The sequence below is a fragment of the Heteronotia binoei genome, chromosome 12 (assembly GCF_032191835.1).
Source record: "Heteronotia binoei isolate CCM8104 ecotype False Entrance Well chromosome 12, APGP_CSIRO_Hbin_v1, whole genome shotgun sequence".
Taxonomy (NCBI): Eukaryota; Metazoa; Chordata; class Lepidosauria; order Squamata; family Gekkonidae; genus Heteronotia; species Heteronotia binoei.
The window spans coordinates 54,031,484-54,046,383 of NC_083234.1; the positions used below are offsets into that span (position 1 = coordinate 54,031,484).

General features: G+C 42.5%; 1 protein-coding gene across 1 annotated transcript in view; it reads left to right on the plus strand.

Moving 5' to 3' along the window:
* LOC132580529 (N-acetyllactosaminide alpha-1,3-galactosyltransferase-like) overlaps positions 1 to 14,900 on the plus strand; it is a 29,904-nt gene that overhangs the window by 3,752 nt on the left and 11,252 nt on the right. Inside the window, exons 2-3 of the mRNA XM_060251390.1 lie at positions 8,158 to 8,244; positions 10,901 to 10,936. Of these exons, the coding sequence (XP_060107373.1) occupies positions 8,162 to 8,244; positions 10,901 to 10,936 (119 nt within the window). The 5' untranslated portion in view covers positions 8,158 to 8,161. The remainder of the gene's footprint in view (positions 1 to 8,157; positions 8,245 to 10,900; positions 10,937 to 14,900) is intronic.

The following is a 14,900-nucleotide window of genomic DNA, read 5'->3' on the forward strand; positions in this document are numbered from 1 at the left end:
AGGGACCGGGCCTTTTCTGTTACGGACCCCTCCTGGTGGAACCAGCTGCCGGAAGAGGTGAGGGCCCTGCGGGACCTTGCTCAGTTCCACAGGGCCTGTAAGACAACCCTCTTCCAGCTGGCCTATGACTAGCTGATACAAGAAACCAAGTGTAGTTATACTAGATGTCTGCTGTCCCTAATGTTTTAAATGGTTTAAATGTCTTAAAATTTTAAATGTATTAATTATTTTAACTGTTTTTATGCTTAAATTCTATTTATGTCAAATTTTTATGTTGTGAGCCGCCCTGAGCCACTTGTTGGGAAGGGCGGGATATAAATCATAAAATAAATAAATAAACCCCCTCACCCCTTCTCTCTTCCTATATGTAATGGTTGAGGAAATTCTGTTTCATTGTATCTGAGGAAGTCTGTTTGCACATGAAAGGTTATACCTTGAATAAAAGTTTGTCAGTATTAAAGGTGCCACTGGACTCAAACTTTGTTCAGTATTCAAAGCTGTTGGTAATACTCCCTCTAAACTGTGGAATCTTATAAGCAAAAATTTTACTTTGTGAGCTACTGGCATTAAAGTTCTGAGCTACTGCATAAATTAGTTTGCTCTGGGGCCATTTTTCCTGAACTAAAACAAAAATGTGTGAGCCGGAGGCTAAAAAACTGAGCTAGCTCACACTAACTCAGCTTAGAGGGAACACTTCTTACAGCTCTGTCAGGTAGGCTAGTATCTTGGTGGCAGATGAGGAGCTGAGAGAAAGTGAAGTTTGCTTGAGACCATTTTGTGAGTCAAAGTTACAACTAGATGTTATGGGACACCTGTGATAAAACAACAGCACCAACACCAAACCTTAAAAGATCAGGGACCAAAGCACCTGAAGCACTGCCTGTTCCCACATGGACAGAGCCCCAGCTTTGGTGTCCCCACTTTTGATGAGGTAGGAGTGTGTGGCAACCTGAAACAGTGCCTTCACTGCAGTGACACCCTGTAAGCACAGTGCCTTTACAGTAGTGGTACCCTGTGCTTGGCAGACCCACCCCATCACCATTGGAGCAACAGCTTCAGGTGTTTAAAAGCAAGCTTATTTATACAGCCAACTTGGCCTATTCCCACGCGCTGGCCCTGTTCCCAGGTAAGAGTCTGCAAACTTAACCGCTACACCAAATTGGCTCTCACCAAACTGGCCAATAATGGTTATTGGGGGTATGCCAGATGAAACAAAAACGCTTCATCCACTGGCAAAGGACATCGATAGAGGTGATGGACGAGTCTCCCAGGGAGGGAAAGAGTTCCAGAGTTCTGTTGCCATGACCAAGAATGGTCTTTCTCAGGTTGCTGCTCATTGAGCCTTAGATGGCACGGGCAACTGAAGCAGGACCTCCAAAAATGACCAGAGTGAATGGGTAGGTTCATATGGGAGAAGGAAATCCTTAAGGTCACCTGCATATGCCATGTATGGGCAAGAAGGTAGCCAATATTTTTATTGGCTCTGCTCCTGTGCCTTAGACTCTCTAAAATGGAGCCAAGGATGTTCCACTTGGCAATGAAATAGTTAAACCAAGGGAGAGTCAGTATGGCACAATGTCAGGTAGGAAAACCCAGGTTCAGGGATCCCAGATAACTCTTGCATGCATTGGCAGGGCAGCGGTTTGCCCTAAGGCCTCTTGCCTGTCCACAACCCAACTGGATTTCTGCCACTGTGGTCCAGGAAGCACATTCAGTGTGTTTTCCTCTGCTATTTTGGCTGGGTCTTGGGGAGCCACCCACAGGCCATGGGCTATACATTAAATATCATCCAACCAGATGCCAACTGTGGAGTAAGCCAATGAATGGCACTATAGGCCACCATGAAGCCAGCAGAACAGAGCATGCAACCTTAACCCAGTGTATTCTGAATCAAACAGGAAATGAATCTCTGTTAAGAAAACTTTCTGCAAGCAATAGCTTTTTTACCCAGACTTTAATCTAAGGGGCTTGACTTTTGAAATCGTTTCTGATGTCTGTTCCTTGCATGTTTTATGGCAACCATTTAACCCAGTTTTTATATTTCAGCTAAGTTTATTGATCAATTTGTGTGCTGTTTTATGATTTTATCATGTTTACTATTGTGAGACACCTTGAGCAGATTCTCCAGAGATGTAGGATACAAATTTTCTAAATCAGGACTTGAATTCAGCAGGAGCTCACAGGAATGCAGCTCCTGAACCTCCAGCTGGGGTGTGCATGCAGTGTGGAGTTCTCTCCCTGCTGCACACAGATCCCGGGGCATATGCAAATGAGATATGCTACTGAACTCCTGCACCTTTTCCCCCTACAAAACGACCCCTGTTCTAAATAAACAGATTCCTAAGACTGAATAGTATGTTCTAGGGATGGAGATTCCTTGCTGGCTCAGAGATTGCTCTTCAGTGTGAAATTCCTCTGGTAAACAAGGCAATCTGTTCAAAAGGGCAGCAGGCCTTGAGGTGCATCTCTTAACATCACTGAGCTGCTGCTGCTTTAGCTACAAGAGCAGAGTGGCAGCCAGTCAGTGTTGCTGAATGGCTGTGGAAAGCACTCATACCGGTATTTTAGCCAGGCACTAGATCCCTCTACAATCCTGTCCTGATACTGCTGGTGCACAAGTTACACGATGTACATGTCCTCTGTGTGTCCAATTGACAGATGTGGCCTGGGAGTCCCATGCCTTCTGCATCCTTGGGCAGAACAAGCCTCAGGTGCCGTGAGCAGCATGTCAGACCTGGAGCCTGGAGACCAACTCTCATTTCAGCCATGAAACTCACTCAGTGAACATGAGCTAGCTACACACTCTCTCACCCTGACCCAGTGGTGGCCAAACTGTGGCTCTTTCACACATATTGTGTGGCCCTTGAAGACCCCATTAATCCATCAGCCAACTTGAAGAATACATTTATCTCTCTAAATCACTTCTTCAAGCCAAGTCAGCCAGCAGCTTGGAGAAGGTATTTAAAGTTGCTTTCTTTCCACCTCTCCTTCCCCAATCTTCCTTCCAATATCTGATGTTTATTCTATGTGGCCCTTGCACTGAGCAAGTTTGGCTACCCATGGCCTAACCTATCCTCCCAGGGTGATTGCCAGGATAAAGTGCATGGGCAGAACTTGCATGCACCACTCTAAACTGCTTGGAGGAAGAACAACATGACTAGTCCTGGCTTGCAAACTGTCATTTAGGTACCAGCTGCTTCTGAAGTTAGGTCTCCTCCTTTCCAACTGGTTCAGAACCTGCATGAGAAGTGGGACAGCTCATTTGACCCCACATGACTCAACCTTCTCATTGTGCTAATTGACCAGGCTAGGATGCTTGATACATATTCTGTCCCACTGTTTGCAGGAGGATTTAGGCCTTCTCTCCTCGTTTTTTAAAAGATCAAGCGATCATTGCTGGAGCACCCCAGTCAAGCAACTGCTCTCTGATAACAGAGTCAATACATCAATCAGAGATAAATGCTAATGGTGTTTTAACACAATGCTTGTTGGAAAGTTTCAGATAACAGTTGGACACAGTTGCCAGGACCAAAAGGCTTGATCACAGGGCTATTCCCCATGATAAACATGGCAATGACTAAGCCAGATTTCACACAGAAATCTGCTTATTGCTCTAGCCTGCTTAAATACTTGTTATCTCTGTAGCACTCTCGGTGAGCCTGTTGCCTTACATGGACACAAGAAAATAAGTCTTTGCCCCCAAGGAGCTTTCAGTCTGAGAAAAGGGAGACAACAGAGAGAAGGGAGAGAGATGAAGAGAAACAGGGGAAGAATCTGCATTTATTCCATCTAAAATTCCATCATTATCAATAGTATCTGTATAATGCTAGGGGACTTGAATAACCAAAGCCAAGAAATCTTGCCCTGGCCATCATGGGACTCTCTCAGCTTACATTATGCCCCATACATGTTAGAGGCTACAAGATGGATTTCTACATAAAGCAAGAAATTGGTGATCTACTGGATGGAATCAAGTGGAGACCATGGTCATGGACAGATTATTATCTGTTGAAGACACATTTGCGGTATAATAATCTCTCCTTCTGCAAAGGTGATGGACTAGGAGAGCCAGTTTGGTGTAGTGGTTAAGTGTGCGGACTCTTATCTGGGAGAACCGGGTTTGATTCCCCACTCCTCCGCTTGCACCTGCTGGAATGGCCTTGGGTCAGCCATAGCTCTGGCAGAGGTTGTCCTTGAAAGGGCAGCTGCTGTGGAGAAGCCCTCTCAGCCCCACCCACCTCACAGGGTGTCTGTTGTGGGGGAGGAAGGTAAAGGAGACTGTGAGCCGCTCTGAGACTCTTCGGAGTGGAGGGCAGGATATAAATCCAATATCTTCTTCTTCTTCTAGTTAGAGTGGTACTGGCAAGGACCTCAGATGTCATTCGGACCCATCCTGGAGCCTCCACGCAGTCCCCGGCCAGGCGGTCCCATCTCATCCCTGAGACAGCTGAGTGCCTCCACACAGGGAGGTGCCTCAGAAGTCTCTACTCTGTTTTTTTTTTTTAATGGGTTGAGCGCTTATGCTCTGGCTCTGACTGGCCAGTAAAGGAAAAAAAGCCGGAACCAGCTTGGGGCGGCTTGGCACTTCCACACAGTCAAGTCACCTCGTGTGCACCCTTCCCCTTCCAAATGGCGTGGAGGCGACTGGAGGCTGGCTCAAAAATTTGTGACCACTTCTGAAGTGGTAGCTTTTTGGGCTGGGTGGATCAGCCTAGAAGACGGGGTGAGTGTGGGATGGGGACGGGAGGCAGATGTTATCGTCTGCAGGGATTTTTGGGGCCAACTTCGGAGGCGTCTCTGAGTCGGTCCAAAGTGCCAGTCTGTAATCAGCCATAGTGTCCTATATTTTAAACTGACCAGAGCCAGATTATTTATTTATTTATTTATTTATTTATATTTCTATACCGCCATTCCCCGTAGGGCTCAGGGCAGAGTACAACATATGATAAAACAATAAAATACAATAAAAACATTTTATAAACAAACAACTCAACAGCACTCAGAAAATTTTCCATATCATCGCATATTGCCCAGTCTGGCCATCTCACATCATGATAAGATGTTATCCCATAGAGATGGCAGATATTATTCCATTTTATAGCACAGGTGACAGTGATGGCAGGGGAGGCCAACCAGATCAAGAATAGGCGCCGGCCGAATGCCCAACCGTAAATGCCATCTTATTATTGTTCTGTGATTTTATTGTGTTGTGGTTTTAAAATTGGTCAGTTGTGAGACCTCTAATAATGTGACCCGCCTTGAGTCTGCTTGTGGGAAGGGTGTGATAGAAATTAAATTAATAAATAATGATAATAATAACTAGTTAGGATAGCCTGCAATTACAGACCCATGAGTCTTATATTGTCCTGGAACGTTCTGATGGACTTAGGGGTCCACAACTGCAACTCCATATATTCCTCCCCCCCCAATCTGACAGTCTGAAGGCAATTGAGAAGACTGATACTTTCAGCCACTTGGTGTGTCAGTGCCCAACATACTAGTGAGCTGGCCATTACAAAGTAGGTTGGAACACAGCTGGGAATGACACTGGTAGAAATCTGCAGCTGAGATGCCACAGTTGTAATTTGCCTACAAGGTAGCAGTGCCATTCATGAAACAAAATATATTGAAGCAATTCATTTGCCAGGTCCTTTGTGGTGAAGGTTGCTTTTCTCTGACCCAGCCTAGATGCCAGTTCAAGACAGCAAGCATGGACCAGTGGTATTGGATTGAAATGTTTATTATAGGTGAGAAGGTCATTTAGGTTTGCTCAACTTGAACTGTGAAGGCGGCCACCAGTGGGAAACCAGTTTCTTGTCCATCGCAGGTGTAAAATTTCTTGTCTATCAGAGATGTAAAATTTCTGTAGCAGGACAAAGTCTGTAGCAGAACAAATGCAAGTCTAGTAAAACAATAAAGACCAACAACTTTTTCCAAAGTGTAAGTTTTTGTAAGTCAAAGCTCACACTGACAGATACGAAGAATTTTATATTAGATGTAGTTAAAAAACAAACTCCCCCTTCCCATATTTTTCCTGGGCGTTCATATCTCTAATCGTGTCCACTTAATTATTGCCAGATGCTGAGAGAACCTTTGTCTAGGATAATCAGCCCCTTGTTACTAGTGAATAATTTCCCTCATGCATTTGAATAGGCAATAGTGGATCTACTTTGGGGGGGTGGGGGGAGCTTTCCTTAGATAAAGATGACTTGGCTAATTATTGTTACAGACCTCCGTTTTAGGACATGGTGATTGTGTGGTGACAGAGCTACTTCAAACATTACTGAATGTTTCTTTCCTTGACCCTTTTAAAATCTAAAATGGAGAGAGTCTTTGTTGCACTAGTGGATGGCCTGTGTCAACCAACTGGCAAAGGTAATTCCTCCCCATTAATCCTATTCGATATGGTCAAATTTGGACCATTTGGCAGGCATTTTCACAGTTGGCTCTCCAATGATCTTTCATGTTCAACTTGGAGTTGGAAGTGGAGGACTGTATGCTGTCTCCTGCCTCAAGACTTCAGAGACAGCACCATAAACGTAAGCAGAGAGGTCAGGACACACAGAGCATCCTTTCCTTCCTGCTATGAGATACTATCCCTTTGATGTAGAATGCTATTCTCATGGACAAACTTCCTCCCTTCCAGCTCTGATGTTTCTCTCTTGCACACATTGCCAAATCTCTCCACTCTGGCAACATGGATGCATATGTTATTCCTGCATCCCTATCCATTCTAGTTAGATAGAATAGATATCTATCCTGTCTCTACTCTCTAGAATAGAGTTCCTTAAATAAAAATGGCTTTTATTAGCTTTGAAACATTAAAGAGGCTCCATGTAAGTTTGTTTGTTAGCAGCACATACCAAACCAGAGAATCTAACACTTGGCACAAAGTTTTCATGGGCAATTCCAAGTCATTACGCTTTGAATTTATTACATAGGGTACTACAAGGTACTATTTGCAGTGCCATTGAATATCTATACAAGTCCATTAAATAAGATTTTCAGGAGCTTTGGATTTGGGCATTTTCAATGCATTGTTGATACCAAATTGTCAAGTTCATTAAACAACTGGAAGCAGCCGTTTCTTCTGAATCACTTTCTGGATGTGGTGGTGACAGTGATAAGGGAGAACAATTAGAACTCATTCCTGACTAAAAGGAAGTGGCACTGATAGGAAATGTCTAGGTTCTGAACTTTGGAATGTTCTTGGACCCATCTTTGCTCTGAAAGAAGCAATAAGCTACTTTTTACTCTGTGAGTAAATGTGTCACAGTGGTTTGAGGGATAGGGAAAAGGTCAATTGCATCAGGTCAAAAGGAACAGAAGGCACACAACTGCTGAGAAGCAATGAAAGCCCTGCATGCTCCCTTTATGAAGATTAGGAATCCTAGGTGCAGAGATGCATCTTGGGTTTAAGAGCTGTATACATCTACAACATGTCCACCTTGTCCTTAAAAGCATTTCACTCATTCAAAAAGAGAAAATATTTCATAGGTTTTTTTCCTTCAGTACGCCGTCAGATTTCCAGTTTTTCCATTGAAGAACTTTTTAAAGACCTCAGAAAAAAGTGGCATAAACATGGTTTTTTAAAAAATTATATCTTTTTTTTAAACCTCTCAGTCAACAGCATCTACTTCACCATTCTAGGCACTGATACGGCTGTGTTGATCCATGGTTCTGTAACTTCCAGTTTAGACTGATATTCATGGTGCTGCCTTTGACGGCAACTTGGAAACTTTAGTTGGTCCAAAATGCAGCCACCCAGTTTTTGGTTAGTGATGACACTCCCAAGCCTATTTTAAAACAACTTCACTGGCTTTCAGTTTGCTTCTGTATTAAACTCAGGGTGCTGGTTCTTACCTTGAAAGCCCTTCATAGCCAGAAAACCACATACCTCATTGTTATTCTTCTATGAGGCTGTAGGACTCCTCCATTTCAGAGGGTTTATGATTAACTGTTAGCACTTACTTTTCAGCTGGACATTCTATATGGTGTTTTAATCTGCCAAGGCTCTTCATCTGTATTTGTTTGGTTTTAGTTTACAGCCAATTATTTTTATAGAGTAATGTTCTAAATGATTACATACCACCTTGTACTTCAGAAAGGCGGGGCATTCTCTTGGTTTTAAACTTCTCCTTTTTTCCTTCTATTAAGGACAATGAACTCCAGAAAACAGACAGTTCTGTTATGGATCTTCTCTCTTGTTCTCTTCTCGGTGGTAGTAGCTGTTTACTTGGACTGGTAAGAAATCAAGACAGATGCATTCAAGATATTTTCTTTTTGATCTTTATTAAAATGAACAACAAGAGGAAATATAAAATACAGAGACACAGAAAATACATAATAATCCTTTCCTGTATTACAATCATGGACATAGACATCCTTTATCACCATAGGGCAACTATGGTATTAATTCAGTCCATCCTAGGTGTTACTAGCTCTGAGTTGGGAAATACTTGGAAATTTTTTTTGAGGGGGGGGGGGGGGAGTCTGAGGGCTGGGTTTAAGGAGATAAGGAAATTCAATGGGGTATAGTGCCATAGAGTCCACCTTCCAAAGTGGCCATTTTCTTCAGGTGAACTGATCTGTGTTACCTAAGAGAACAGTTGTAATCCCAGAGATCTCTAGCCACCACCCGGAGGCTGACAACCCCAGTCTATTCTATTGCCAGTCCCATCCTCTGTAAAGCCCCTGACCAAAGTAGATTTAACCTGAGTGTCTCTCTGCTTTTCTGGGATGCAGTTAATTTCACAAGATCTTCTTTATTTTCAACTGTATTCCCAGTTCTTGTAACTCAGGAGCAATTTTTTGTTTGTTTGTTTCTGTTGCCTTGCAAAGACCAATCTGGCAGCAGTAATCTTGGATAAAGCAACCATTAACAGGTCACTAAGGATATTAGGTAGATAATTTAGCAGCAATGTCTCTGGCTTATAAAGTATATGTTTTCTCAACCCAACTGATATAATTTTCACAACTTATTTCCATGAGCTGGAGGCATGCATACATGTCCACCACCTATGAATGAAATCTTCCTAATTTCTCCACAGAACTAGCATTTGCTGATTTGAGCCTTATAGATCTTAGTCAACTTTAATGGAGCCAAATGCCATCTATGAATCATTTTCTGCAGATTTTCTCTAAAGGAGAGAGAAACTGTAAAGGTAGTACCATGGCTGAAGATAAATTTCCATTTCAAGTCATTGCCTTGGGGGTTTTTTTGCTGCTTTATGCAGAAGTTTTTTTTTTAATCAGACTTCATTGTCATATTCAATAAAATAGTATACATGCATTGGAGATGTTTTCTAATGAACAGAGTTGCATCTTGCAGGGAATCAGTCACACACCTTTCTTAGGCCTTTCAGACAGCAACCTCTTCTTTGCTCCAGACTGGCTTTCAAGGTCTGTTCAGAGATCACTACTTCCTTGGGAACAAATGTGCAAACAGGTTCACCGTATCCCAAAAATGTTAGCAAATAAACTTTTCTTAAGATGGATAGAATGGTTAAGAGCCTGAAATGTGAGCCAGGAAGGACATGAAGTTCAAACCTTACTCCACTCACTGTGGGGATGATTTTGTATTTCTCCTCCCTGCCCTATCAACCCCCAAATTATTGGTTCAGTTCTGCTTTTGATCTGATGCAAACTGAACCGAGGATTGCATGTCATTTCTGATTTGTTGTACCACATCTCACCCCCTAGTATGCATTTGCAATGTTGTAAGTCAGAACAGGACATCATTTATACATATAAAACATACTTGCATGCATAATACCATATAAAAACCATACAACATACATCCACAATACAAATGAACCTGATAGCAAAAAGCTGGAAAGTAAAACTGGTGACAAAAACAAAGATAAGTATAAAAATACAAAACAAGGAATTCATCAGACACACCAGTTAGCTTCAGATCAGCTGTTTTCTCAGCCTCAATGCCCCCATCTGCAGCTGGGGAAGTGGAATAATAGACCTTTCTGTTGATCTCAAGATATGCCTCAAAAAGAGTGAATTTTTACTCCTATTCCTAAAGATTTAACTCAGGATTCAAGGGTTCACTGGGCACTTCCATTTTGATTTGGTACGAACCTACGGTGAAGCTTCAAAACATGTTAAATACCAAACACCATTGCACACAGTCTTCCAAATGCTGTAATTCACAGATATTGATATCAGATATTGATAAATAGATTTGGATTCAAATATCACTGCATGTCGACTGTCAGTTATAAAATAGCACTATGCGTTGATGTTCAAATACTATCAACAGCCAGCTCTCAAAAGCTAAAATGCAATGACATTGCAATTAGATACCACATATTATAGCACTCAGAACATTTGGTGCCCAAGAAAGAATGTAGAGCGTGTCTGAGATCAAACAATTCCATTTCAGCTCTAATTAAGATGTGGCTCCCCATATAGATGATCCACTCTGAGACCACTAAGTGTGGGTCTGTTGGCTTTCTACAACTACATGAGATCTTGGTGATCTCTGAACAGACCATCGGGTGGGTATTCTAGTTGTAAAAGGCAGCTGTGGCACTGGGAAATGTACCTGTCTTTTTCCTTCCTAGGCTTATTATAGGAGGGCAGTTTCTCACTGGAGAGACAGTAGAGGAAAGGAGAAAGAGTTATAGCTCCTTTCCATTCACAATATGGCCTCAATCAATGATTGAGCCCCTGGCAGCTGATTCCCGCCCCTCCCCCCCACACAAATTCTCAGATTTGGTGATCCAGTCATAGACCCATCCAGGCATTTAAGGCATCCCATTGAGAATGGGGAGGGTGATGTAGTTTCAAGAGAGTTGCTGCTGTTTCTGCATAGCATTGATGCAACATGTGAAGTGCAAGCAACTGCAACACAGCTGCATGTAACGTTTTGTTGTTCCTGTTTCAGCAGGGATGGAACACTGGTGTGGATATACAACAACAAGTAAGTGACCAATGGAATTATGGGGAAAGGCTTTCTTTATACTAGACAAAGGTGGGCTTGGGCTGCCCAGTCCAGCCTGGGATTTATTCTGTTTGGCACTGGATTTCCAAGGCCTCTTTGGCAGGGGCATACCTGATCTGTTGCCTGAGATGCTTTAATTAGTGACACTGTGGGGTAAGAAGCTCACCTGAGACACTATCTGTATACAGTCATGTATCCTATTGCTGAGTTGTTGCCTTCCAATGCAGAGGTGGTAGTGTCAACAACAGTGCTTACGGAACAGTCCCTGACTCCCTGGACCTCCCACAGAAGTGTTGTGTCTACAGCATGTGGATCTGGTAAAATAAGAACAGTCCTTCTGGTGGGGATCCATCTAGTCCACCTTCTTGTTTCACACATGGCCAATCAGTTCCTCTGGAGGGCCAACAACGGGGCATAAAGGATGAGACCTTCCCTTGGTGTTGCCTACAGACACTGGGATTCAGAGATTACCTCTGAATATGGAGGTTCCCCCCAGTCACCATGGCTAGTAGCCACTAATAGACCCATCTTCCATGAATCTATCTTATCCCCTCTTAAACCTCTTTATTCCTTTGGCCATCACTACATCCTCTGGCAGCAAATACCATAGCTTAATCAATTTGTCATGTTGTTTCAATAGATACCAAGGATAGGCTAACTGACCAGTAGGTTTGCCAAGTCCAATTCAAGAAATATCTGAGGACTTTGGGGGTGGAGCCAGGAGACATTGGGGTGGAACCAGAAGCAAGGTTGTGACAAACATAACTGAACTCCAAAGGGAGTTCTGGTCATCACATTTAAAGGGACAGCACACCTTTTAAATGCCTTCCCTCCACTGGAAATAATGAAGGATAGGAGAACCTTCTTTTGGAACTCATAGAATTGGACCCCCCTGGTCCAATCCTTTTGAAACTTGGAGGGTGTTTTGAGGAGAAGCATCAAATGCTATGCTACAAATTTGGTGCTTCTATTTCATAAAACAGCACACATTTCCCTCCCCCTCCCACTTTCTGATGACCCTGAAGTGGGGGGAGGTCCTCCAAATTGGGGAATCCCCTGCCCCCACCTGGGGATTGAAGAAGGTCAAACCCTCTGCAAAAAACCAATCTCAAAATAAGTACAAAAATTATCCATGCTTTATAAATAGGAGACAATATATCAAAATAATATGAAATTAATCACTCAAAGGGAACAATAGCCACACCCACACCAAAGTCTCACAGAGGACGAATCAACGTCAATGAATCCAATGGCAGAGTCCAGGTTATGGCAGAGGTAAGTTCTTCAAGGGAGTCCAACGCTCCAAAGGGTCTTCTCAAATATTTGATGGAACAATTCTGTGCAGCAAGGTACATATAGAATGCGACAGGGTTGTACTTGATCCCCCGTTTCACGCAGGAGCTTCTACGAGCTTCATAATACCATTATACATTTTTCAAGAGAGCAAAGCTTCAGAATTCTTAGCAAAAGTACCCTAGGCTTAATGAGACTGAAGGCTATAGCAAGCTGGGGCGCAGTGAATCATCTGTGTGTGGGGGGAAAGAAATTGGCTGTTGCAGTTGCTCTGGCTGTTTCAGAGAAGTTTTAAAAATCCAGCTAATATTACCAATGATTAACTGAAGATTTTGCACTGGTGGTTCTGAGAGTCATATTCCTTTTGTACGGAAGTGGCACAAGACCCAGCCAAATGGGACAGCGCTGTGTCTCTCTTCTACCTGACAACTTCCTTTCAACACAAAAAGCTGTTTTCATTTGGTGTGATCAGGAATGACACGACAGAAGAGGACTTGTTCACAGTGCAGCCCTGAACAGACTTGAGCCCTTCTCAATCCACTGAAGTCAATGGGTTTAGAAAAGGGTCACCGTGTTTAGGATTGCATTTCAGTCCCTTTCCCTTCCTTGCTATTTGTCCTCCAAAAATCCACCTCAGCTGTTTTTCCAGCCAAGGGGAAAAGATACAGCATCCTTTCCTCCGTGGGAAGCAAAGGAGCTCAGAAGAACTGTGTAATTTTTCTTCTGAAGGGGACAGTGGCAGGAGGAGAAAGGCTTGAAGAACCTCCACTGATCATCACAACCTTCCAAGGCTGTTTCCATTTTTAAAAAATGAGAGGGAAAGTGACAAGAAAATTCTGTGCCCCAGTTCAGCAAGAAGAAATACCCAGTGAGGGTGGACCACTTACACATACATGCCCAGAGAGTAAAGTGGCAATAATTACCAAGTCCTGGTTCTCCGCCAAGACATAAATATGCTTAGTTGGAAACTATCATTTGCATCTTTCAGTTTCTCTACAGAGTGTGTCAGACGCTTTGACTAAACATTCTGTCTTTGACTAAACATTCTGCAAACATTCTTACAACTTGCCTGGAAACTGTGCTTGTCCATTATCAAAAAATATATCTACCGTTGTAAAGCACAGGGAAGGAGAAAATGAGATAAACCAACCTTCCCACAAAGCCAATCTGATATTTACCCATTTACAATGGCCTTTATCATCACACAGCAAGAGAGGGGCTAAAAAGCACTTTAAATAGTAAAATGTGAAATTGGCCTGTGTTTGTGTTGCTTCCACCCTAAGATGCTTTTCCGTTACCAAGTCATTTCTCTAATTATCTGCAGGTAGAGCTGAAAGTGTGTGTGTGGGGGGGTCCATATAGCATTTATAGGACAATATTTCTCATACCCACAGGCCTGATCCTATTATAAGCTTAATTAGAATTAAGATAAATTCGCCTTGAAATTTTCTTTTTTTGCCTTTATTATCTCCTCTTCATAGCTGGAGCATTCATGAACCATTTGTTAGTTTGTCATCATCTTCATCACATGGTCAAAAGACTTCCCACTCACAGTCATTAAAGCAAATTATAATAATATAATAATAATAATAATAAATTTTATTTCTACCCCGCCCTCCCCGCAAAGCGGCTCAGGGCGGCTAACAGTAAATAATATATTAACATAAATAGTAAAACATTAGATTAACAATTAAAATTACACATAAAAACCCGTTAATTCAATTAAAATACTTAATTTACATTACATTATATATATATCTGGCAGTAATAGCTGTTCTGGCGCTGATTCTGCCAATTTAAATGGTGTTAAAGATGGCGGTTCTTCGTTCATTGCAACTCAGCAGTCCGTATCATTATAGGCGCGTCTAAAAAGGGCAGTCTTGCAGGCCCTGCGGAACTGGTCGAGGTTATAGTATTTGCATACATCTGGGTAAAAGTTATAGTATTTGCATACATCTGGGTAAAAGTTCTTTCAGCATCCGCAATCTAGTCGCAATGGCTATATTTTTAAAAATACCCACACTTCCAGTAATATATACCAGTTCTTGTTTGGGGGAGAATTACAGCTTTGCACTTTGCAGCTGAAGTCACTGCTCATTGGTTTGGTGGGGTTTTTAAACAGTGGTAGGAGCAGGGCTTATTTTGAGCAGGAAAACAGAGGAATGCAGTTCCAGCTGGCTTGGTGTCAGGGGTGTGGCCTAATATGCAAATGAGTTCTGGCTGGGCTTTTTCTACAACAAAGTCCTGTGTGAAACAATAGTGATGTCAGGGGGTATGGCCTAATATGCAAATGAGTTCCTGCTGGGTTTTTTCTACCAAAAAAGTCCTGGGTAGGAGTACAATTAAGAAATTAGGATTATATATATATATTTTAAAAAAATTTAAGTTACATTGGCTTTGGATACAAACTGAAAAGCAATACTTGACTCCCGTAAACAAGAACTGATAATTAACAATTGATTCAGGAATACCACAGAGTGCCTTGGGTCAGGAGTCTATTGTCACACATCTTTAGATTTTCACAATACTGCTATATGAAACTGTTCTGACCTAAGTCAGGCCACTGGTCCACCTGTTCTACTGCTGCCGAACTGGCAGCTCACCATGTCTCAAGTAAGAGGGTCTTTCCCGGTACAACCCGAGATCCCTT